General features: G+C 42.8%; 1 protein-coding gene across 1 annotated transcript in view; it reads right to left on the bottom strand.

Annotated features, from left to right (window-relative positions):
* GRB2 (growth factor receptor bound protein 2) overlaps positions 1 to 21173 on the bottom strand; it is a 67576-nt gene extending 46403 nt beyond the window's left edge. Inside the window, exons 1-2 of the mRNA XM_032792938.2 lie at positions 21025 to 21173; positions 13775 to 14018 (exon numbers count right to left, since the gene is read on the bottom strand). Coding sequence (XP_032648829.1) covers positions 13775 to 13852 — 78 coding nt within the window. The 5' untranslated portion in view covers positions 13853 to 14018; positions 21025 to 21173. The remainder of the gene's footprint in view (positions 1 to 13774; positions 14019 to 21024) is intronic.
* Positions 21174 to 27056: the final 5883 nt, after the last annotated feature.

Here is a 27056-nt window from a genome sequence, read left to right as displayed (position 1 = left end):
TAATATGCAGCCATAAACCTCCTTGGAAATACAGGCTATCCAATTAAGCTGAGTTCCAAACAGCTGTTTGGAAGCTGAGCTCTTCTGGGAAGGCTATAAAAGGAAGAAGGGCACTCTTCACCTCAGATCTCCATTTAATCACAGTGATGAAACAGAACAGAGTCAAGCCCTAGGCCAGGCCTGCACAACTCGTAAAGCGTTGAGGGCCACATTACTCCAAAGAAAACAGCTGAGGGCCGAAACCCCCCAGCCCCACGGAAACACGCCCCCCCCTCCCCCAGGACCTCCCAGCCCTGGAAACACCTCGCCCCAGCACTGCCCAGCCCTGCAGAAACAAACTCTCCTTCCCCAGCGCCTCCCCATCAGAACAGCTGTGGGCCAAAAAGGAAGGTTGGGGGTGCGGAGGTGATACTTGATTTTAAATCAAACAGGGGCTCCCAGTTGAGGAGGTGGCTGGGAGCTGTCAGGGGCAAATTAAAGGTCCCGGGGCTCCGGCAGCTGGGGGAACCCGGAGCTTTGCAGGACTGGGGCAAGGATTTAAAGGGCCCAGAGTTCCTGCCGCTGAGAGGAGCCCGAGCCCTTTAAATCCCAGCCCCAGCCCATCCGCTGGAGCCGCGACAGGCAGGCAAAGGGCTCTGGGCTGCCTGCAGCCGCGGGGAGCCCTGAGCCCTTTAAATCTTAGCCGCCGCCGGGAATCTCTGCGGGCAGTCCAGAGCCCTTTGAATCCCAGTCGCGGCAGGCATGCAAAGGGCTCTGGGCTCCCTACGGCTCCGGGCAGCCCAGAGCCCTTTAAATCCCAGCCACGGCCGGGATTTAAAGAGCTCTGGGCTCCCTGCCGCTGCGGGCAGCCCAGAGCCTTTTGAATCCCTGCCATGGCTGAGATTTAAAGGGCTTTGGGCTCCCCACCACTGCAGGGAGCTCAGAGCCTTTTGAATCACGGCTGCAGCTGGGATTTAAAGGGCTCTGGGCTCCCCGCTGCGGCAGGGAGCCCAGAGCCCTTTGATTCCCCGCCGTTGGCCGCACAGTGAGCCTCTGCGGGCCGCATGTTCTGCAGGCCTGCCCTAGGCAGAAGGCAGATTATTCCCCTAACTCGTGAGACAACCCAGAGTGGTTTTTAGCAAGTTTCAACCATCTAGGTTTCATGTGGCATATTTGGCTATGGATCTCCTCAGACTGCTGAGCTACTCACCTCTACAAATGCATTAGATAAAAAACAATGTAGCAACAGCAATTATTATAAACAAACTGTGAAGAGCTCTTTTTTACTCTTCATCATGAAAACTGCACAAATTCATTTCATCACAGGTTGCACATTCAGGTATAACTGTTCCTAGAGTGACCTACAAAACTGGACAGTATGTTAAGGAGCGAAAAGATTGGAATCCAGTTCTTCAGTGCTAGCAGACAGAAAAAAATCTGGAGTAGTAGCTATTATACCGAAGACTTCAGGAGCTGTAGATTAAAGTGTGTGTCCTCTGTCATTTAAGGCCTTTCAGCTTTGAGGGAGGGAAAGACAGTTCAACTACTCTCAACACAGACAACCAGTTGAATCATGTAAGTGTTAATATCCCTGAACTTTGCAATTTACAATTATTATTATTATTTACAATTTAAATAGCACCACAGTTGTGTATGGTGCTGTACAGTGATTGGAAACATGAACCCAACACAAAAGAGGTTTGGCATGACAATGCAAGAATGGAGGATGGCAAAGGGGAGAGAAGGAAGTAAAGTTATGGCGTGACATTGTATGTGCTGGTTCCTTTTTTTAAAATATTACTTTTATTGTAATAGGTTGAGTGAAGGCAATTGCTGGAAAGATTGTGGAAAAGAGTGGGCTCTGAGGGAACGTCCACTCCAGCACACAAAGTGTGGTGAGTTTGTAGAGGGCATGCTTGGCAGTGCTCAAATTTTTTCAAACAAAATTTGGGATATAAGATAACTGAAGAGATTGGAAGGCTCAAAGGATCAGTAATGGTAGACAGTGCATTTCTCTTCTAGATCTCTGGTATAAATAAAGTCCGGGTCAGGAAGGTCAAACCTAATAACCTTTCCTGTTTTCTTGTGGGGGCCTACATGGAGAGAGTTGAGAGTCTCAGTCCTCCAGTTCCTAGAAGACATAAAAATAAAATCCTTCCAAACCTATTCATAATCTCTAAATGTTGATTTCACCATACACATGCAAACAGATGAAAAAATATTTCTATCGATAATAGAAATGTACAGATAGGCAAAATATGAAAAATGCTGCTAGAGAAGAGTCCCATCTTAATAATGTATATAATGAATGCTGCATAAAGCATGTATTTACAGCTCTGCTGAGACAGACAGCTCCTGCATTAGCTGAGCAAGAGCTGCAGACAACTATGTGGCATTCATAAAGCTTAGCTTTTGGATTCTCAATGTCATTCCTTAAATAGTTGTCTGACCCCTGGTCTCCCATAACTGCCAGCTACTGTGAAAATTAATTTAAAAAATTGAAAAAAAAAGCTTAACACAAATATTTATACTTGCTGAAATTATAATAAAACAAATGAATTCTGCCAAGCCTAATTATAAATCACAATTTGCATCCTTCTTGGCAGTCTCGGTAGGGAATAAGGACTGAATGGGCTGGGGGAGTAAGTTATCCCCTCAAGCCTAGAAGTGGTCTTCTCCAGGACGAGGCTAAGGCATACTGGCTTTCTTTTGGAATGGGAGTAAAACTGTTTTTCAAAACAGTTTAGAATTGCTTCAGACTGTTTAAACCCAGGTCAAAAAGAGAGGGCCACTGCATTTACACTGAATTTAAAAACAATTATCAGCTTAAAACATTATTTGACCCCTGATCACTATGCCTGGCTAAATCATGTTCTGCCAAAATACAGTTTTACTACCACTAAAGTAGGGGCCTGAGTAGAGCAAAGTATGTGTAGATGAAGGGGGCAAAGGGAAGCCTGACTGGTGATCTGTGCTGTACCTGTTCTGTAGATAAAAGTTTCCAGCTCAGTGTGGCATTATACCTAAGCACTAAAAAAAAAAAAAAAAAAAAAAAAAATTATAAAAAAAAAAAAATAAAAGTTTAAGCAAAATAAAAATTACACAGAGATTTTCAGATACTCTGACCAAACAAGGAAAGTTGATACACATTTGATTTTTTGCAAGGTGAGTATTTGGATGTTAGATTAGGGAAGGGAGAGTACTTAAAAGCGAGTTTCAGCTATCAGACCCCATTACCGAGAGCACTTCCTTCCCATTTCCCTCTCTGTACTTCTCTGGCTCTTTCCTCCCTATCCATAGCTTTGATATATGCTTGTCAGTCTCTACCCTCCATCTGTTAGAGTGCCATCAGGGTATGATTAGACAGTGGTTTCTCCAGCAGCACTATTAAGACCAGATGGAACCGACTAGAGCTGTACAATATCAGTGCTGCATGGAAACAAAGGGACAATCCCGCAAGTCATTTTGTGAGATTTTTCCAGAGAAGCTATTAGGGTGGGAGGAAGAGGATATATAGGATTTCCACAATTCAGTGACCAATTTTAACTCCTTTCTGATAAGTGAACTGATTTCCAGTATCAAGGCATATGTCTGGAATTTAACTACTCAGTTAATCAGATCTGAACAGCTATTTTCAGCATCTCTAATCAATAACTGTTTTACTCAACTAGACCATAATCCACAAGTAAACAGCAATAACTGAAAAGCAGACTGATGTTGTTAAAATGCCAGTTTCATATTTATCATGTCCAAGAAGTAGAGCTCCCATAAGCATATATCTGAAATCTGACTGTACAGAAGGATAATGGAAAAAAAAAACCAAACAAAAAACCAAAAAAAAACCCACACTCAACCTCAGCTAGAGTGGCATGGCTAGAATTTGGTGCTGATCATGCAAACCAAAAAGCTGACCAGCTCAGACCACAAGTGATCTGCATGAACCTAGCTGCTACGATTAGTGGAACCTGCTGGGTCATACATAGCTCATGAAGTATTCCCCCTCTCCCCAAACCCCCAGGGGAACTTTTGCATAACTGAGCAGCTTGTCTTTTTATCCACATTTAACCCTGTAAAGTTTTGGTACAAGTTAGAGCGAGACATAGTTCAGAAAACTGAAGAAAGTGTATATTCTAGAGAGACAAAGTATTTAAAATAAGGATTTTAGAGAACAACAATATAATTATAGTTCAGCTGAACTGAAAGAAATGCTTTTGCTCTCTGCACAGAGCTCTAGCTGCTGCTGCTATAAGAACATGCAGTTCACAATGACAGTGTGCGCGTGCTGACCTGAATACACAGAAGGAAACCAAATTCAGCAGGTATAAGCATGTATTTTGCCTATATTTATACAGGTCAGCACTGAACTTCAGGATTATTTATAAAATTATTGCTAGGAAGGGGCTGATAGTCTGTTCTCTAGCCAGAGAGGGAGACCCTAAAACTTTGTACTTATTCCAGCTGTCGCCTTAACCTCCTTCCCAAGTAGGTCTAAAGATGAACTGATTGGTTCTACCTTTGAAATGGGAAAAAACCATCTCCAAGCAGAGGAAAATCATGAACTCTGAAATTAAAATGCAAGTGTCAGATGTATCTACAAACTAAATCAGAGTATTACAGGCTAGCTTCTTGACTTAAGATTTTTTAAAGGCTTTATATTCCTATCACATACAGTTTTGAAGACTCAGTACACTTCTTGCGCCCTACTGAAAGCGGTCAATTGTACCTTTCCATGTATTTAGATTATGTCCCATACAAAAATCAGTGGAGAGTTTCTTTCAAATAATTCATTGGAATTGTCTTATCTAGATAGGCAGCTCCACCACCAACAGGGTAACAAGGTCATGCTACATCAAACATCAGTCTATTGAGCACACACTCTCTTCCCTATTTAAGACGTGATCTTGCAAGATGTGACAAGACTGCTTCAACAGAAGTTGAAGGAACTCAGCAGTTTGTAAGGGCATGTCTACACTACCTGCCAAATCGGCGGGCAGCAATTGATCCAGTGGGGATCAATTTATTGCATCTAGTCTAGCTGTGAGAGGCGCAGGCGGAGTCGACGGGGGAGCGGCAGCAGTCAACTCACCATGGTGAAGACACCACAGTAAGTCGATCTAAGCATGTCAACTTCAGCTACGTTATTCATGTAGCTGACGTCACTTAACTTAGATCGATTACCCCCCCTTCCCCCCCCCCAAAAAAGAGACCAAGGCAATGATCAAGCCATTAAACATGTAACAAGACCTGGGACTGAAGCAGAAATGCTTAAATACAGTCTGACAAAGGGAGGTTGAAGCTTGGAACACTATATTGGGATGGTCAGTACTCATTTTAGAGTGGAATAGTAGCATTTCAAATAAAATGTGAAACTAGTTATTTCTTTATTCTCCAGATAAAGAAAATCTTGAAAGTGCAACTTCCTTTTTCCTCTCTTCTTCCCCCGGCCCCCCCAAGAAAAAGTTCCTCTTCTCTCATTTTGATGCCCTCTTTCCCAAGTTTATAATGAAACTTCATATGAACATGGCTTTATTTACTTCCTTATGTGTACACCACTTACTGATGTTAGCCCAACTTCGGCAATAATGTTAACCACTACTGCAGAGCCAGCAGAGGAAACTAAAGAGCAAAAACGGTTGTGGAATAAAGCTGTAGATAAGAACTTGTGCACCACATTTAATGCACTATCAGTTTGTTGATCTGTGAAGAAATGCAGAAGACATGCAAATCACCCAGTCTTGTGTGCTGCTAAATCAACAAAACAAACTGAATATAAAATGTAAAGAGCATAAAGTCAGGTATCTTAATATCAAATCCTAGACAATTCACAAGAATTCTGGGCCTATTAGACACCACAAGAGAGGATTACTACCTGAGATTTAATTTTACAGTTAAAAATAAATCTATCAGGGAAAACATAGATTTGGTTGCCGGGTTGGGTGTGTGTGCACGTGTGTGTGCGCGTGTGTTTGTGTGTGGACGCGCGCGCCACACACCATGACTAGTCTTTACTGGCTAGCAGCTGAACTGCCAGTTAGTAAAAATGCCACACGTGGAGCCAATATGCAAACGTCCTGTCCAGATCTCAGTGCACAGCTGTTATATCAACATATTCAAAACACCAGTATGTGAACGAAGAGTTGGCTGCTCATGCTTCGAAAGGGATTCTCTGTACCAAGTTCTTCCAAGCTCATTTCACATGGGAGTCCTGAGAGCCTCCTTTGTTTGACCTGTTATGGCTGCCATTGCTCTTCCTTTGACTAGGAGTGGATTCCTTACACCAGAACTGCTCTATACTGAAGGTGAGATTGTGGGTGGCACTCAAGTAGCACCCACTTATCTTGTTCTATTCTCTTTTAGCACACCTCCTTTGATACTTCCAATAGAGGACCTGATACCAATGCTGCAACAGTACCTAATATCTTGCGGCTCTCCCGCATGCAGTACTGACTAAAAAACAAACAAACAAACAAACAAAAAACAAAACCACAAAACACAGAAGGTTTCACTCTACACAACGAACACTGCAAGAATTTCACATGAACTTAAGTCATTGAAATGAACCTGACCACTGGGCTAGACTTCCACCTTCTAGTCTGATGCAATGTTTATAATAAGTCTCCACTCCCAGAGAGCAAATAGAGCAAAGATGATTACTGTTAGAGATATAATGCACATTTCGGTGATGAGCAGACACTGGTGGTATAATGAAGATGCTACTCTGAAAAGCACTTGTCAGAAGTCAGACTCTTTTGCAAAGGCTTGTTTTGATAGGCTATTTATACCTACCACTCTGCTCAAAACCCTCCTGATTTTGGTGAAAAATCAGAAAAATTGGAGAATTAGGCTTTTCTGTTTTTCACTACAATCAAGAGGGTTTTGAGCAGAGATATGGGCACAAAGAGCCAAGCTCACCCTCAGATTACTGCCTCACCCCTATATAGAGTGACTGCTTTCCTTCCACAGGCATCTGTGAGGTCACTGGCTCACCCCTTTATCATGAGCGACCAAATGGTGATTTTAGTTTTCACTGAAATTGATGCCTAGAACATTCCTTGAAATTTTGGATTTTCAGGAGGTTATTGCATAACAAAATGGAGAATTGCCACAGTGTAGAGTGCAGAACCTCACTTGGCCAATTAATAAAATCACAGACACACCACCCTTTGTAGCAGTTTGACACATGTTGAACAAGGCATATTGGATCACTGAAAGAGGCAAAAGCTATTCTGTGGGTGCTTATTTTTGTACTAAAAGATCAATTTAAGAAATTGAGATGACAAAACACCTATGGGACAGGTTGGGCCTTGTGAACAAGCCAGCAGACATAGCCATATGGCTCCTGCTAGATTTGGCTGATAGACTACAGTCCAGGAATTATCACTGAAATAAACTATAGCAGTGTACACAGTTCTGCATATTAGGAAGTTAAAAGCTGACTGTCACTAGTTTTCATCAGTAGCTCATCTGGCACCATCCAGTCAAAGAGAGATAACTGCCATCCTTAATTACACAGATTTAAATCTACTGTGTTTTGGGTACAGACCAGCACAGAAGAAAGTTAATCTGTTCTAATGTCAGTGACAGTCCTGGAAGGAGACCACAGCCAGCTACCAAATAAAGAAACAAAGAGGCCATTTTCAAGGAGGAATGCATTTATTCCTCTTGCTCTGGATGCTGGCAAATATTGCTTTACACCTTCAACCTGGAATATACCATACTTTAATTTCATCCTTGCTGGGAAGGTTTCTGAGGGAAGCAACATTAAATAAAATAACGCCACCTCTTCTGAGGCTGTCCCTAACAAGATCATATACTCCAGTTTTTGTATACATTAGACTTTTTTGTCAATTCACTCAAGTTTAAAAGATCTCCTTTACGAATGCAAGTGGTCCTGTACAGGGCCAGAAAATTAAGAGTATGTTCGCTAACTACTTTTTCCAGTTTGTGCCCTTATGGAGATGTGGGTAACAATCTTTGGGAGTAAGTCTATACCAAAAATAACTATTTAGTATTCAAGGCAGTACAAGACATCAGGCTAACTTTAAAATATTGACCTACCAGTCTATTACAATAAAAACATTGCATTTCTTCAGAAGATATTCCTTCAAATGTCACCACCTCAAACCTCCTCTCCCCCCCACCCCATTACTACAGTTCTCAGTTTAACATCTTTACAGGTATTCAGAGGCTTGCTGACAGCTTTGCTTCCTCATATCAGACCATAATATTGGCCTATTTGGTCTCCCTACTTCAACAACAGCAGCTATCTAAGGTGTTTAAGTCAAACCCCAATTTTCTCCCACAACAATCATGCAACATACCTCAAGTACACCTACACAATGGACTTTCACACACTTAATGCAGACATCAGTTGTATCTGATTCACTCCAAATCCCACTGCTTACAGCTAATGTCCTGTTCTGTTGACTAAGACAGCAGTTTTCTGTGAGCTAAAATTATACAGTACCACAGAAGATAGAGAGAGAAAAGGCTCACTAGATCACTGAGTCCACCCCCCTACAAGGGCAGGATATAGTTCTCTCAATAATCAAAAACAAAGAATTTCAAATAAAACATAGGACCATTGTCCTTAAAGCTCCCTCCAGCAAGCCATCTGTTTCTGCTTGCCAGTACAAACACCACTACATACAGGTAAACACAGGTGAGGTCACTGAAGGTGTGGGAGAAGGAAGTATAGATGGAGGACCTGCCACCCTTGCTCATCTCACCCCTCCTGTACACAAACATGTTGCTCTGTAGTCAGGTCCAAAAATGATTTTCATGCAGGAACTGAAAATGCAGTCTCAGCACTACTATTTGGAAACACTCAATCCTGTTGAAGTCTGAAGGGAAAGAGAATGAATCGGGGGGAGGGGGAAATCACATGAAGAGTAGGTAATTGTGGAGCCCAAATGATGGACTGATATCACTGTTCAGAACAGGAAGAAGCCTTGATAACTCAGTTAAAATAACCCAAGTCTCAACACTGCAGAAATGAGAAAACAATAACCGTAGTTAAGTTGATTTAGGTGCAACAAAGAAGTTATTGAAAAATGTAATTGCCCATTGAGGACTCAAGAAAAACAGCAAAGTGCAACTCAAAAGTAGAGGACTCTTACATATACTGTTGGGGGTATTTACATCCCATACTTTTAAAATTCTTGCAATAAGCTGCCCATGAACTACATTGACATCTACAGGAAACAGAACACTGATCTTCTGAAGGATCTCTAGACTTCTTAACCTCCCATACATGCCATAAAGCCTTTTTTCCCCCCTTCTCCCTGGGGAGGGAGGGGGTTCTTTCTGGATTTGGGAGAGGAAATGGATCAGAACCATCAGTGCTGTTGTATTATTTTGTGTGTTTTTAATATATGGAACGAACAGAGTATTGGATTGGTGTCTATGGATATTTTTATACACTTGAAATAAAATACAATTATTGCAGTAGCTGTAGATTTTAAACAGGGTGAGAAGAAGAAAAGAGCCTAGCTTCGGCTAGCGGAATCTTTGGACAATTTCTTCTCCTCTCCCCACCCCACCGCCAAACCAAAAGCAAGCATCAGCACACTTTAGGTCAGGATACTTGCCAGCTGGCACACAGGCCAACAAAACCAGAAGCCACCAGAAATGCATTAGTTTCTCAGGAATTTAAGTCTTAGACTCAGTGAATATAGGCACAGATTGAGAGTAACTGGTCCTAATGACACCAGAGAGCATGTGAAGAGAAAGCAGATAAGTCTATATGCATCCAAACACAAAAGCATAGAATAGCCAGAGCAGTCTATTTAGAACTGGGATCCTCTTGGATCTGAATGTGGGGTTTATTTTGGGGGGGAGGGTGGGGTTGTGGTTTTTTTTGTTTGTTTGTTTATTTTGGGAGGAGGGGGGACCATGAACCTTCCAGTTTTCTTCACTTTTTTTCAGAGAATGCCATTTACCAACACCTTTTTCCATATAGCAATAACCAGAATGTTGACAGAAAGGTGGTCTTGCATACAGCCACGGTCAATGACTGAGACGCAAATCATAAGGGACATGGGATGGCCACTGTGTGGAAATAGCACCCCTTCCTTTTTCTGGGGCAGACTGAATAAATTCCAAGCTTCATTTGCCCAAAGAGCAAGTCTAGAGATAGATGTCAACTTGAATCTCCTGCACGGTAATGCCACACACTGCTGTAGAATCATCTGACAAAAGACTGAGAATCCAGTGAACTGCCACAATTACAAAATAATACAAGCTTTTTATCATAAAGTGCCTACAAAGGAAAAGGCCAAGCACTTTTCCTCTTCACTCAGCTGTTTTACAGAGTTGCAAGTCAAAAGTTAATTATCTTCACTCACTTTTGGAGCATAGCCACAAGATTACTAACAAGCAGCTTAATGGCTACAGTTCAAATGCTAGTCAATCAAATCCAGAATATGTGGGTATACTGCAGTAATGGTACCATGACATCACAGGAAAGTTATCTGCTGAAATCAGATGAAGTTAGACAACATGCATCTTTCCTTTCCCTCCTCACAGAGAACATCATGAAAGTACAAGCAGTGGTAATTACATATTTTAGATTTAGCTTCATTCCTTAACATGGTACAAAGCTTTCATAGTTCTCTGTACACCATTCTAAGTCACACATGCCATCAGAGAGGTGATGTTCACCATTGTTTCAAAGTAGGTATCTAATTATGGCAAGTCATGGAAAGATGTAAGAAAAGAGGTATGTATTTGCTTGCAGAATATGTAATTTTTCTCAACACCCTCAATTTTGTAAAGCAGAGACATATGAAGAATGAGAAATACCTTCTTCTGAGAGTGCATTAGATGTGCACCATGTATTACTGTTTATTCCTCTCTTACTCCTCATTTATAGGCACTTAAGATTGACCTGGTTTCAGGATAGATCGCTACTAGCCATGACAACAGGGAAAGGAGGAGTTCAGCCAGGATCTGGCTGAGATTAGAGATCTCTCAATCAAGAGAGATGTGCGAACAGATTTAGTGTGCTTAACACAAAGTACTTCCACAGGCCAGATGCACTAGTCACTCTGAATGTCCTCACTCCAGATGTGCCACAAACAGTTCTGAGTGAAGTGACTTCTACAATCTCACACTGCTGCTGGCACCTGGGAATTTTTGTTCTGAACACCAGAACTACTCTCACCGTGGTGCATCGAGGTGGGTCTCATCAGAATAACTGACTGGAAGCCAGGGCTCTTGGGTTCTATTCCTGGGTTTGTGTGTACCGTGAGCAAGACAACTTATCTGAGCCTCAGTTTACTCTCTGTGAATGAAAATAGTTTTCACCTCTATACAAAAGCTCTGCAAGGCTAAATTATCTATTACAGTAATGCTGAGTATCGTTCATGTTCACATTTACATTCAAGTGCTGTATAAAGAAATTAACTTAAGACCAGGAAACTACAGGCAAACACTTCCGTAAAGTTTAGTCAATATCACCTTTCCAGTAACAGAATCATTAAGGTTACGTCATAATATAAAAAGGTATCTGAGCTGGAACTAGAGATACAGTTTGAGGGTTGAAATGACTCTCTCAATGTCAGCCTTGCTTATGCTAGGAAAATTAGTACTCATATGCGGCTGGGCTATTGCCAGAATGTGGTAGCAAGAGTGTAAGGCTCAGATTTTTGCCACAATCTGACAAAAATAATAATCATGAGATGGTAGTAAGAGTGCCCGAGTCCTGTATACATTAGTATAGTACCAATATCAGCAGATGTAATATAGGTACTAATTTTTCTAGTTTAGACAAAAAACCTCTCTAAAAATATCCTGCTTCATCTCTTCACTATGGTGTTGTTACAGAAGGAAGCACCTTTTGAACATGTGGTAGTTCTCTCTGTGTCATCCATTTTTTCATACCCTTAACCAAACTCAAACATCTAGACTGAACCAGATTAAAATAACCAAAAGTACATTTCAAACTAAAAAAAAATATTTAAGTATGGTACATGTGCACTTCAGTTTTCCTTCCTGGTCAGCATTTTCTACAAGTCTTATAGATTTTTTCTACAATTTTTAACCTGAATTGTGCTGTTTCAAACATACTACACAAAGCCAAGGTAAGATACTAAACACAAACCAACAGACTATATATAGCTCAGGTTAGCAAATTTAAACATTAGGCTCAGGGTAAACATTTAAAAATCTGATGGTTACACTTCCACAATGGGTCTAAAATTGAACATCTAAAAAGGTTCAAGCTGACACTATTCTGAGCACATAGTTGCAGCAACAATGGATGAAGCTATTGCAGTAACACGTAAATAATGTAATTAAGGTGTATAAATTCTAATGCAATTTGTGGGTAAGAGATGTGAATGTGCAAAGTCAAAGCCATTTTGGGTTACATAACTGCAAGAGAACCACCCCAAAATGGATTTTTTTGTAACCACCATACATTTAATTTAATTGACTGCCCTCCCACCTAAAAGTAGTAAGAAACTGGTTTTCTAAGACACTAAACTAAATTTCAGTCCATTTCTCTAATACACTCGAGAAATCATGGTTTATGATAAAAATACTAAGGTGACTGCACAATTCATGCATTTCTTGTATGTCTATCAATTAAGCATTCAAATTCCAGTTTTGCAAAAGAATCACACTAAAGTCTGCCTGTAAAAGAGCCTACTCTTCACCACTCCTTGAATGAGCTGCTATTTCTTAGGCCTCAGCTCAGAAAAAATTAAACATGTTTGTAACTTTATGCAGATAAACAGTCCCAATGAAGAATATTCACATGCACAAAGTTACTTATTTGCTTAAATCTTTGTGGGATTGAGGTTTAATGAGTGTGTTTAATTATCAACGTTCTACCTGAAGGTCATTTTGGAAAGAAAAATCTGGACTTAAACTTTTTAAAGCCAAATTGCTAAAAGCTCAATTGCTTGGAAGAAAAAAGATCCATCTTGTTTTATATTGATAACAAACATGGAGATATTAACTACAGAAAAAAAATAACTTATGCGAATACAACACGACATTTTTTTTAGTTATTTTGAAGAAACTGTAGCTTAGAATCTTTATAAAAACCACGCACTATAATCTGTTATAAAAAACACATTCTGTTTTTGTTGGCTACATTCTTCATTTGTTATTTCTGGATCCTTTTTCAGTTTTAGGCATAAGTATATTTTTAAAAAGCGAATAGATAACTTTATGCTGCCAAGCTGGAGGGGACTCAAAGGTCTTTGGTATACTGAGAAAAATCTACACACAAAACCTACCTAATCCACCTCAGGCATTCACTTACAGCTCCAGAGTTCCATTAAATACTCTGTGTTGCAGATTTATCAATGAAGTTTATCAACACAAGATAAAATTCAGTATCAATATTTGACAAGTGTGGTGACAAAAGATCATCTAATTATTCTTTAATGCAAAAATTTCTGGCAGGAGGCAAAGGACAGAAACACTAAATTGGTGTCAATTACTTTAAATGTTTATCTTGTAAAAAATAATTCAATTAATAATGTGTTCAGTACTTCACATTTACCTGATACTGTCTATGGTACAGCTAGCTCTCAGCGGTTAAACAGTCTGAAAAGATGCAAGATGCTGTTGATTATAAACTGAACAAACAACAATTGTAAACTCTGTCTTTTGCAAACAAAGGGGCCAGAGGGGGTCGCGGTGGGGGGGAGAAGAGAGAGACAGGAGAGGATATGGGGGCGAATGGGGGGAAGGGGTGGAGACTCAAAAGATGCTGAGGACCGACTATCTCCGGAAAAGAGCGGAAAGGCGAGGTATCGCTGACCCCTTCCTCTGCACTTACCTTGAGGACATCCCCCCGTTTGAAGCTTAGCTCATCGTCTGCAGTGGCTTTGAAATCGTATTTGGCGATGGCTTCCATGCTGGGGCTGCTCAGCGTACAGCAGTGCGGGGGGTGGGAAGGGAGCTCTCCCTGAAGCCTCCTCTCCTCCTCCGGGGGCTCCCGGCTCAGCCCTCCCTCTGTCCGGCTGCTGCAGGGACTCGGGCTCCGTTTACCACATGCAAGGGAGAGCCAGGGACGATCTGCCCTATTGGAGGAGGAGGAGGAGGAAGAGACTGAGCATGAGGGGAACTGTGGCTCGGATGGATGGCAGGGGCCGCGCCCAGCGCCTCTCCCTCCCCCTGACCCAGGCCCGGCTGCCGCTTCCTCTTTCTGCCGCTTCCTTCTCAGTTCGGGGCTCAGCCAGGAAGCACCGAGTGACACACGCTGTGGCCAATAGCAGCAGCGATGTCTGCAGTGCAGAGGGCACAGCGCAGGCTCCCCCACTCCAACGTGTGGGGAGGACGGGGAACTAACCCAGCCCTTGAGCCCCCAGCAAAACCCACTACACCAAGCCAGAGCAAAGGCAGGCACTTCCCACAGCGCCCTCCCTGACATGCGGCTCTATATTCCGGCTGCACCTCAGGCTGTGGGGAGGCTGCTGGGGGGAAACACACAGACAGCACACGGAAGGGGGGCACCCTGCCCTGATGCTCTTATCCCGCTAGTGAAAGTCTCCCCCGTAAGAGCAGCCCGCGCACACACCCCTTTTCACCCTTCAGGCATCACTCTTACAGAGAGCAGAACCTTCTCTGCTCATATGAGCTAGCTGCAGGGCTGTTGCTATGTTGGCTCCAGGACATCAGAGAGACAAGGTGGGTGAGGTAGTATCTTCTATTGGATCAACTTTTGTCATAGGTGCTAAAACTAGGGTTGCTGCTGCACCCCCTGGCTTTAAGTGGTTTCCATTACATACAGGATTTATAGGTTGGTTCAATGGTCTCAGCACCCCCATTATAAAAATTGTTCCAGCACTCCTGACTTTTGTTGGTGAGAGAGACAAGCTTGTGAATTACACTGAACTCTTCTGCAGATCTGGGAAAGGTATTTATCTGTACACTCTCTACAAGATCAAAAAGATATGTTAATTGCTTATGATAAACTATTTCAAGGGACCATTCAAGGAGAAGTGCCCAGTTAACACTTCTCTAGTCGTGGGGGGGGGGGGGGTGTTTGAGGAAAAAAGAGGCTGTGGAGAATTAAGTGTGTTTGTTGCAACAAACCACAGATTCAGTGTTTCTGTTCAGTCCATGATTTTTAGTATCTAGCAAAGTTATGAATTTACACTCCCAGGCTCATCTTTTGAAGGTGTTGTGTAGGTTTCCTTCGAGGATGAGGACTGTGAGATAAGATAGAGAGTGATCGCTTTATGAACTGTTCACCCATTGGTGGTATAGTGTTTGTCTTTTACTACTTTTCTGTGCAAGTTCATTTGAGGGGAAAAAAGTTATCAGGTGCTTAGCACCCACTGGAAGCCAGATCCCCACCTACTCCCCAGTGCCTCCTGCCCACTGCGATCAGATATTTCAGTATCCAGGAGGCACTGGAAGGAAGGGGAAGAAGCAAGGACAGGGCACACTCAGGGGAAGGGGCAGAACTGCACAGGAAGGGGTGGGGTGGGGGCAGAGCAGGGAGGTTGAATGCCCCTTGCCCCAGGCCCAAAGAAAGCCAGTGCCTATGCATTCTGTGAAAACATAGAAGGAAAGACAGACATGAGTGACCTGTGTATATATAGTTGGGACTACACCCAAGTAAAGATGTAAAAGTTTAACCGGTTAACTGATAACTGAAACCGTTAAGACTGATGCTTAACAATTAAACTCTGCTGCCAGCCAGAGCCCAGGACTCTGCTGCTGGCATCCTTGCGCCTGGCGTGTCTGTGCCTCAGCAGCAGGGCCCCCCGCATAAAATGGTTACACAGTTACTTTCTTTTAAACTGCTGTTTACATTCCTACACCCAAGGACATAATAATTTTCCTATCGCAGGGCAGAATCAAAGCAAATTAGCCTACGCCACCCTAGAAAAAGTTTGCCATTTAGAAGTGTCATTAGAAAACCCCCACAAACAGCAAGATTACATGCCCAAGCAACATTTTCTATATCAGCAAATTTCTAGTGCACACCTGGCCTAAGATCTTTTGACACACCAACCCATCAAAAAGCAAATCAAATGGACTGACGCCCCTTAAAATGTGCACACCTTTTTCTTGGTCTCTGGCCCATTCCCAAATACCCCAAGAGAATCTGCTTCAATACAGAAATTAAAACCCATTTGACTGCTCACCCTTAGTTGTCACCTACCACCCCACTATAGAACCCATATGTGGTATCAAACTACAACCCATAATTGATGGGAACCCCAACCTGAACAAAAATCTTTACTGAACCCTCACTTCTGACCTTCAAATAACTCCCCCCAAGCTCATCATCAGAAGAAAGCTCCCCACAGGCAAACCACACGAACTCAAAACGGCACCAGCCCCCGCCAGAACAACAGATACAAAAGCTGCAGACATATCCCCACTAGTACAATGATCATCATGCTCCACCCCCACAAATCTTTCAAGATGCATGGATCCTATACATGCTTACCACAATATGTGGTATATCTCATTCAGTGCACTAAATGCTCAACAATTATCTGGGTGAAACCAGCCAATAACTACATTTTCGAATGAACTCACAGGAAAGACAAAAATATCCTATCACCTGTGGGTGAACTCTTCTCAAAAAGTGATCACTTTGTGTCTGATCTATCAGTCCTCATTCTCAATGGAAACCTGCACAACACTTGCAAAAGACAAGCCAGGGAGGTTAAAGTCATAACTTTGCTAGACATTAAAAAACATGGACTGAACAGAGACACTGGATTTATGGCTTATAAAAAATCTATAACCCACTAACCCCCCCTTTTTATCCTACAACTACACAGGTGTTAACAGGCCGCTCTACTTTGAGTGGACATTAGGAAAAACTTCCTGTTGGGGTAGTTTAGCTCTGAAATAAATTGCCTAGGGAGGTTGTGGAATCTCCATAATTGGTGATTTTTAAGAGCAGGTTGGACAAACACCTGTCAGGGATGGTCTAGATAATACTTAGTCCTGCCTTGAGTGCAGGAGACTGGACTAGATGACCTATCGAGGTCCTTTTCAGTTCTATAATTCTATGGTCTCTTAGCACACGGGTTCTCACAACAATTTTTTTTGTAGCCTCAGAATCATAATAATTTATGTATATAAGGGTTTGGGTTTTTGCAGACTCAGTAATAAAAATAACATACAGTCATCTCTAGTCTTTACTGGACCTAAACAGAGTAGAAACACAAATAAGGTACTTTGCATGTTTTTGTCTTTTTTTGTTGTTTCTTTTGCTTTTTTTTTGGTTGCATTTTTTTTTTTTTTTAAGACTTGCTAGCTAGTAAGTCTGCTTCTGTGAAAAGTGTTACTTGTATGTTTGTTAATATCACTTTTCACAGAAGCAAATTTGTTAACTAGCTGGGAGGCAGTGAAAAGTGATATTAACAAACATACAAATATCACTTTTCACAGCAGACCTACTCAGCCCTGGCAAGTAGGGGGACAAATTAAGCCTTGGATGAGGAAGTGGGTAGGGAGGTAGCAGGGGCCAGGGGCAATGAGGGGGGTGGTGAGCCTGGTGCTGGAGCCAGACCCCAAAGCCTAGCAGCCAGGAGATGGAGCATGCCACTGTGCAGAGAAAGCCCCGCAGATGGAGCCCATGGCCAGAGACCACCGCTGCACGGCTGGAGCTTGCCACCTGCCATCCCAGGGCGGAAGCCAGAAGTCTGAGCCCCACCACCCCTGGGAAGGTGGGCAACTCACACTGACTGACTGTTCCTCCAGTGTTTGTGGCTCCAAAGGGGGGCAGGGCCCAACGCTTCCTAGCGGTCCCAGGGGAGGGGCTGCTGCTTTGCCTGCCCCTGCCCCCAATCACTGTCCAGGAGGCTGTGGCCACAAGAAAAGCCCCTGGTAGCCACATTTGAGAAATGGTGCCTTAGCGTCACAGCTAAATGCAAGATGGAACATATTGTTTAGCATAAGTAGATAGGACATATTCGAAGGCAGCGGTTCTCAACCAGGGTATCCATACCCCTGGGGCTACACAGAGGTCTTCCAGGGAGTACATCAACTCATCTAGGTATTTGCCTGAGAACTGAAAAGTTGAGAACCATTATTCTAAGGCAGTGGCTCTCAACCATTCCAGACTACTGTACCTGTTTCCGGAATCTGACTGGTCTTGCATACCCCCAAGTTTCACCTCACTTAAAAACTACTTGCTTAAAAAACAGAAATAAAAATACCAAAGTGTCACAGCACACTATTACTGAAAAATTGCTTACTTTCTCATTGCTACTATATAATTTAAAATAAATCAATTGGAATATAAATATTATGCTTACATTTCAGTGTACAGTATATAGAGCAGTATAAACAAGTCATTGTTTACTGTTTCTACTGACTCCACTAGTACTTTTTATGTAGACAGTTGTAAAACTAAGCAAATATCTAGATGAGCTGATGTACTCCCGGAAGACCTCTATGTACCCATCAGGGGTATGCGTTCCCCTGGTTCACAACCACTATCTTAAAATACGTGCTAACTTCTTATGCTAAACAATCTGTTCCATCTTGCATGTAGCTGACACATTTGGAATACCTTTTCCAGACCTGAAAAATAGCTCTGTATGGCTTGAAAGCTTGTCTCTCTCATCAACAGAAGTTGGTCCAATAGAAGATATCTCACCCACCTTGCCTATACCCTGGGACTGACACAGCTACAACTACACTGCAAATAACACACATGTTGACTGTTGCAAGGTGACACCACCTTTATTTTGAATGACAGAACTCAAACGAAAGAGGTCTCTAGGCAGCCACTCTAATTGCTAGTTGCTACCTAGGGTTCATGACTTTGGGCGAGATTTATCCGAATAGCCGTCTAGTCCAGTATCCTGTCTTCTGACAGCGGCCAATGTCAGGTGCACAGAGGGAATGAACAGAACAGGTAATCATTAAGTGATCCATCTCCCATCCCCAGCTTATGGCAAACAGAGGCTAGGGACACCATCTCTGCCCATCCTAGCTAATAGCCATTGATGGACCTATCCTCCATGAATTTATCTAGTTCTTTTTTTAATCCTGTTATAGTCTTGGCCTTCACAATATCCTCTGAAAAGGAGTTCCACAGGTTGACTGTGTGTTGTGTGAAAAAAATACTTCTTTTGTTTTAAGCCTGCTGCCTGTTAATTTCATTTAGTGATCCTCAATTCTTGTGTTATGAGAAGGAGTAAATAACACTTCCTTATTTACTTTCTCCACACCAGTCATGATTTTATAGACCTCTATCAATCGTTCCCTAACTCTCTTCCTTGGTATTTCAGTTGTCCCAAAGATGCTTTGTCAGAGAACTGATCACCACATTTTCAGCCTTAAATAAGCTTCCTGTTTTTCACTGACTGCTAGAAGCTGGGACTGGACAACAGGGGGTGGATCACTTGATAAACTGCCTTATTCTCTTCATTCCCTCTGAAGTACCTGGCATGGGCCACTGTCAGAAGACAGGATATCATGTTAGACGGACCACTGGTCTGACCCAGTATGGCCATTCATATGCTCTTATATTGCTTTTTCGATTGAGGTGATCAAAGGTGTGATCACCTCAACAGGTGATCCTCCCTGTCTCCCCTCCTGCGCACCGGGGGCTGGTGGGGCTCCACTCCAAGCAGCCCTAGTGATCCCGGCTTCTCCTGAAAGCTCCTCTGGCTTCTGTTACAGCCCTAACAGCAGCTCTTGCAAGACTGCTCGCAGCACTAGCAAGGACTAGAGCTGTCAGGGCCACAACGCATGCACAGCCTTTCGTGCCATCCTCGGTGGGAGGCCATTTGTGACAGGTCCTCTTTTAAGAGGTTTGCTTAAAAATGAGTATATACAGGTAGCAATTTGTTTGTAGGAGAAAGCTAAGATGTTCCCCACTCACAATCTTTGCTCCCTGGCTGTTAAGTGTTCAATCATTTCCCAAAGAGGGGATGAACTCCCTTTCTCTATATTTCGCTCTTTTATTTGCTGAGTATGTTACATTATTTACCTTACTGCATAATTGAAGCCTCTGTGTGACTTCCTCCACTTCTAGGAGTTTCACAAACAATTTACTTAAGACAAGGTATATGACCTGCTTATTAAAATGTATGGGGGAAAAAAAACAAACACCCACAGACTTCAACCAGGAAGTGACAAAACACCACAACACCCCTTCCCTCCCTCCAAAAAAAACTCAAAAACCAAAAACACCAATACCACATGGACAAAAGAGAGAAAAATCTGAAATACCTCTCCCTACCTCCACCCCAAAGACAGAAGTGGTAAACATTCACACCTTCCAGCCCACCACTGTCCCATAACATTTTTTCCTCAGAACTGGTCTGAAATCACATGGAGTCCCAACTGAATATCAAAAATGGGCCCATGCACCCAAGAAAAGATAGTGCAAACTACAATACTCAGCAAGCCTACATATTGCTATAGGGAGACTGGCCAATTATTTCCCTCCCAAACCAGTTCCACCCTCAGAAGAGTACTGAACTGGCAGTAGGGTTCATCTTTCCGGTAATATACCTGGAACCAGGAGATGAAAAAAAACAACAGGACAATATTTGCATCTATTACTTGGGTTGAAACCAACCTTACTGCTTTCAATTAAACCCCTGCTCCAATGAGAAGCTTCTAGCTGTAATTAAGAGATGACAGGAGCTGCAGAGGCATAAGGCCCGCAGCTCTGGGGCTAAGGAGGTGAGCCACGGCGGAAATGCCCGGAGGCATGGCCTTATGATGTCAGCCTCCCCCCTGTCCCCGCCGGGCACGGCACTGGGAATGGGTCAATTCCTAGAGAAGTGTCTGGTTCCCAACGCGCTGAGTGTTTCAGCGGACCAGTGACAGAGTGGTCATGTGCGTGAGGCAACGGGCCTAGAAGCCAGGGGGCAGCGGCAGAGGGTCCCTGGGGGCCACGGGGCAGCGGCAGAGGGTCCCTGGGGGCCGGGGCCTTGACCTCCCACAACCAGTCGAGGGGGACGGAGGCCCTGGGAAACGCCTGTGCCCCCGATCCGGAGTCCACGGCCGGGGGGTGGCTCTGAAGACGGCGCCACTGTCCGTCCGAGCCCCGCGTGGCGGCGCCCCCCGGCAGGGCCTCCCCGTCTCACTCACCGTGTGGCGCTGGGACTCCGCTCCGAGCGGCCCCGCCGATCCCAGCTTCGCCCGAGAGCTCCTCCAGCTTCCGCTACGGCCCTCCCAGGAGCTCTCGCGAGACTGTCCCCAGCACCGGCAGGGCCTAGCGCTGTCAGGACCAAGGCGCATGCGCAACCTTGCTCGCCACCCGCAGCGAGAGGGCATTTGTCCACAAGCCCGCATGCGCGCTGCGTTGCTGGTCTAGCCCTAATAGCCTTGAGGCGGGTGGTACAAGCGCTTTACGTGTCAGTGCGCAAGCGCAACATCTGCTGCGTTCCTGAGGCTGCTGATATTAGTACGCCTGCGCAGGACCTTGCCCGTGCCAGTGCAGTAGGCTATAGGGTTCCCAGTGAGGCAGGACTTTATTGTACTGGACGTGGTACAGACACAGTTGGTCCCTACCCTGAGGAGCTGACAGGCTTAAGGCAAGTGCCCCACGAAGGGTGGGGAGAGGGATACAGTCAGACAGGTTTAATAGATATATGGATTTGCATTTTTATTTTAGATGAAATGCCAGTTCTCCTCATCTGACCCTCATCTCAGCCATCATCCACTGGTAGATTTCTCACAGGCATCACAGCAGAAATGGGTTGTGAGGAGAGATTTGAAGGAGGGGAAAAAAAGCAAGGGCCCTACAGCGGGCAACACTTTCCAGGCGGAAGGGGCAGCATGGAAGAAGCTGACAAACAGATGAATAAAGCTGGTGTCCTTGGCAGAAGTGTGAGGAGGATACAAGTTGAGAAGAGGCAAGCTGGCAGGTAGAGGGGATCAGAGCTGTAAAGGGCCTTGTTGAGGACAAGGAGCCTGAATTGTGTTTGGTGAAGCAGAAGAAACCAGGGGTGTGATTCAGAGACTGGTGTGGTCAAGTCACTTCACCCTTAGTGTCCCCATCTGTAAAGGGGATTAATATTTATCCACACATCTTCCAGGAGTGTTCTGAAGATTTAATAGTTAATGTCTGTACAATGTTTTGAACAATTAATGTTTATTATAAAACACCACAAAAATGCTAAGTACCCTGAATAATAAGGCTCTAGTTGTTTCAAATGGGGCATACAGCATTAGTGAGGACTTTTGCAAAAGTTCGCCTTAATCTCTCTGTGCCTCAGTTCCATATCTATAAAAAGAAGGTAATGTTTCTCTCACAGTGGAGTTGTGGAGATAAATTCATTACAGTTGGTGAAGCATTTAGAAACTATAGAAAAACCAATGAAAGCATTAATAATATATTCACAGCAGAGGTGGATGGTGTGCAGTAAATAAGATATGGGCAACACAGTGAATTATGAGGACAAAAATAAACATTTTCAGTGAGTACCATCCATCTTGTGCACTTAGTGAAGCAGAGGTCTCATGGAAAAATAGAATGTGATCATGTAATTAAAGAGTGCTTCATGATGCATATGCACAAGAGGGCAGAATTCTTTTTCTATTTTTTATTTTATTTTATTTGTAATGTAATTTAAAAAATGTAATTACAGTATATCCTGAATCAGTTACCTAGGTAAAAGCCTGGCTTGGATTCCTTGACAAAGCCAACCCCTTTTAGAAGAGTTAATTTTTCTCTTGCTGTCAAATGAGAAGGCTCCTTTTAAAAACAAGCTTTTCTACAGCTGTACTCCTACTCCCATGGCCCTGGTGCATGGAGGCAGCCCTCAAGTCCTTATCAATCAGTTTTTGGAGGTAGTTATTAACTAGAAACCAAATAGAGAGGACTTTTTTTCAGGATTCCAGGTCTGTGAATGTGGGTTCTAGGTGTGGCATACATGGTATTAACTAGAGATGAGTCCATGCTGCAGCATTCAGACTTAGGTTTACCCAAATTTCAGGGTGCCCTGGGTGCAAGTTTTTCATTCAAGTCCCTCCCTAGTTTTGGAATAGATATTGAATGTTTTAGTTTGTATTTTTAATAATTTTTAATAATTATGTATCTCAGAAAGTCACATACTCTGAGTTTACAATGAGGCTGGACAGCATTGGCCTTTTTACACCCATAGGTCTGTTGGTCTCCCTGTGAATATACTGGAAAGATTACAGATCCATACATGAAAGAGTAGGTTAGCATATCAAAATATGCATCATAAAATGGATCATGGATGTTTTCCTCCTCAGTTGTGCTTCTGCAAAGATCGAGTCTGCTAATGTGTCAATTCTAAATGTTTGAGCAGTTGGAGACAAATTCTGAGATTATTTGGAGATGAAAGTTTGTGCCTTAAATCAATGGAAAGACAACTTCCCCTTCAGAACAACACTATCCTTCCAGGGCTTTAATTTCCTCCTGGTCTAGGTTGGACTCACACCTTCCCCCATCACACACAGTCTTTTAATTGTGAATTATTCAAACCCTGAACTGGAGAGGTGAGTGGAATGAATGTTATGGAGGTTGAAGGTATTCCAAATATTGTTGTAATTATTATCCCACATTTTACATATGAAGCAGGCCTAAGTGACTTATCCAAGATCATATAATGAATCAGTGCTACAATCAGGAATAGAATCCAAGAGCCCTAGTTCTCAGTCTCCAACATTAGGCACTAGAGCACACTGTAAAGTCTCTGGTTTCGTGTATGATCTCAAAGTGGCAATTTGGGAATCTTGTGAGAAGATGCCGTATCAGTTATAGAAAAGGACAAAATATAGCAAGTATTAACTAGCTGGAAAAAGAGGTAGATATAGCGAACAGCTGTCAGTTGTAAGATGGTTGCAGCTGCTTGCCTTTGCGCCAAAAAGGCATTATGGGGGAGGGGGGGAATCTTATAAGAGGGCAAACCTGTAGTAAGAAGTGTTAGTAAGAAGTCAGAGGATTGTAAGGAAGGTGGTGTTGATAAAGGAATTGCTTTGGTATTTGTTTATCATATACTGATCAACTGAGTAGGTGCTAACAGTATGCACACTAGTCAATGGATAGTGGTGTTTTTTGTTCTGGCTTTAGGTAGTGTAGTATTCTCTTGTAACTACAGTGGGGAAGAGACTGCTGATAGAGTTAAAATGGAAATCCTGGCACAACCTTAATGAGTAAAAAGGAGAATCTGTGACTGTGTCTGAAGGATCAGTCTTCAGAATTTTATTATAGTTTATGAATTGCTTGAATAGTCTATGGTAGTTTGTTGTTATAACATGTAATCTCAATTAGTTATGACTATTTTAAGAACTGCCATCTGAGTAAAAATTGTCTAAATGTCTGACATTTCCTTTGGATCCCTTTAAAAAATGTCGTAGAACAGTCAAGGGTATAAAATTAAATGTGTAATTCTTTGCTATGAATAGATTGGAAGAATGTTAGTTGAAAGGTGAAACATATTTTTGTATAAACAGTTATTTCAGTCTTAAAATTGCTATGTGGAATGTTGACACAATGTTAGTGATCAAGGTCAATATTGTTACTGATGACATAAGGTATAATGGTAGCATAGGAGATATGTTGATAAAAGTGTTACTGTTGACACAAGTCATAAATATAGCATTCCTGTTCTTTTGACACAATGTGTTTGTCCTAAATCTGTTAATATATGAGACCTATTGCTAGGGTCCTACCAAACTCACTGTTAATTTTTGTCAATTTCACAGACATGGGGTTTTAAAAATTGTAAATTTCATTATTTCAGCTATTAAAATCTGAAATTTCAGAGTGTTGTAATTATAGGGGGTCCTGACCCAAAAAGGGGTGGGGGGGTGTCTCAAGGTTATTGTAAGTGGGGGTTGTGGTACTACTGCCTTTACTTTTGCGCTGCTGCAGGCTGCAGTGTTGTCTTCAGAGTTGGGCAGCTGGAGAGCGGTGATTGCTGGCTGGGAGCCTAACTTTGAAGGCAGAGCTGCCACCAGTAGCAGTGCAGAAGCAAGTATGGTATGGTATTGCTGCTCTGATGTCTGCGCTTCTGCTTGTGGGGCACTGGCTTCAGAGCTGGGCACCTGGCCAACAGCCACTACTTTCCGGCTGCCCAGCTCTGAAGGCAGCACAGAAGTAAGGTGGCAATACCATGATCCCCCTAAAATAACCTTGCGACCCCCCTGCAATTCCCCTTTGGGTCAGGATCCCCAATCTGAGAAATGCTGGTGTCCCCTGTGAAATCTGTATAGTATAGGGTAAAAGCACACAAGAGATCAGATTTCATGGTCCGTGATGTGTTTTTTATGGCCGTGAATTTGGTAGGACCCTACCTATTGCTTACTACTACACTACAGGATTTCAGAAGACAAAATTGTAACCCTACCTAACACAGTGTGGCTTTGTCCCTCTGTAGGCCTAGACCACAGATTGTGGTTTTTGAGTCTGCTTCTGCCTTTGAAGTGGTCCTTTCTCTCCAGCAATAGAGGCTTATGCTTTTAGACCCAGAACTGCCAGGTTCACTACTATATAATGTAATGATTCTGGATGTAGGGATGACTGGGATGCAACTTTTCCTAAACTACTAGAAGCTGAAACTCATGCTACATGTCATTCAAAGGTTAACTTTCTCTAGAGTTGCAGTAAAATTCATGAATTTAGCCTAGGGCTTTTCTTAATATACCTGTTCCCTCAGTAAGTACTTCCATAATGTACTACAGAAGATGTACAGTTCATGCTCCTGAGTTTTGCCACTACATCAGTGCTGCTGAGCATACTAAACATACTTCTTTGGAATGCTAATGTGACTGGCTAAAACTAACTACCAAGATATTCTAGACTTGCTTTCTTTGTTTTGTTTGAAATTAGTGGGAAAATGGCCTGTTACTCCATCTTGCTGAGAGATGGTGACTCATTCAACTTCCAAGCCAGTGTTAGAAGCTAGCTCAAAAGTGGCATAGCTTGAATTGGAGCCCAGAGGCCTCGGCCTCAAATGAGGCAGCAGCTTGGAGTCTTTGTCTGTCACAGTGGTGGGGAAAGCATTGGAATGAAAGGGGAAGTGTAGTCAGAACTATAAATGTGCTTCTTAAAAAAAAAAAATTATAACCCACATATTTGCCATCTGTGTGTCTTTTACTCCTATCTGTTTAATCTAATGCCAAACGTAGACTTTTAGACCTAAGGGACAGATATGTCTGTTCCATCTACTACCAAACATAGGCCTTTAGACCTACGGAACTGATACATCTCTGAAAGAGGAAGCTAGAGTGTGTTCTACCTCATGCATTATCAGCAAAAAATTAACAAGGTTATGGTTGTAGAATCTTGCAGTGGTGATGTTGCAAGAAGCAACATCCCATTGGGGTTGTCAGATCAGCAAGTGGAATAGCAGGGCTGCAGACAGGTAAATCCTAGTATGGCTTGTAAACTACACAAAACTGACCTGGAAAAGTCATTGAAGGTTGAATGTGGAACCCTGATTCTTGCTGCTTGGTAAGATGGAAAAGGAGATCACTAGCACTGTCTGGAGCAAGATCAGCTGTCTACAAACTGGCACTGTAAAATGAGAAGTAGTTAAGGAAAAACTTGCTCTGTCTGGATAGGGCATTGGACTTGGGAGTAAGAGAGCTGGAGTCTATTCTCATCTCCGCTAGTGACTTGGTTGGTGACCTTGGGCAAGTCACTTCACCACTCTGTACATCTGTTTCTCCTCCCATTCTTTGTCTTGTCTGTTTAAATTGTAAGCTCTTGAAGGCAGGGACTATCTCATGTTTGTATAGTTCGTGTGCAACTGCCAGTCTCCTCGCAAGTCAGAACCTGTCACCCACAGAAATTGTAGCCCAGATGGCTTAATGGGTAAGTCTCCATAAAGCAGAGACTGTGGCCTTGAGTCAGCTAGAGTGGAGTCTCTTAAAAGCACTCAGCATGAACCTGGTGCTATACAAATTATAAAATACATGTAAATGCCACTTATCTGGCTCAGAAGATGCTTCCAGATTTCAAAACAATTTTTATTTTTTTTAAATGACAGTCTGATTTTGGGAAGAATATTTCCATATATCGAATCATCCAGATCATATACAGACTGGTTTTTGATAACCAGTATTTGCATGTAATAAACTCTCTGAAGAAACTGAAGAAGAAAGATGTATTTTTCCCAGGAAAATTATTCAGGCAAACTGCTGTG

The sequence above is a fragment of the Chelonoidis abingdonii genome, chromosome 13, assembly GCF_003597395.2.
Source record: "Chelonoidis abingdonii isolate Lonesome George chromosome 13, CheloAbing_2.0, whole genome shotgun sequence".
NCBI lineage: Eukaryota > Metazoa > Chordata > Testudines > Testudinidae > Chelonoidis > Chelonoidis abingdonii.
The sequence above is the reverse complement of the archived record's forward strand: the minus strand, read 5'-3'. Positions and strand labels throughout refer to the sequence as shown.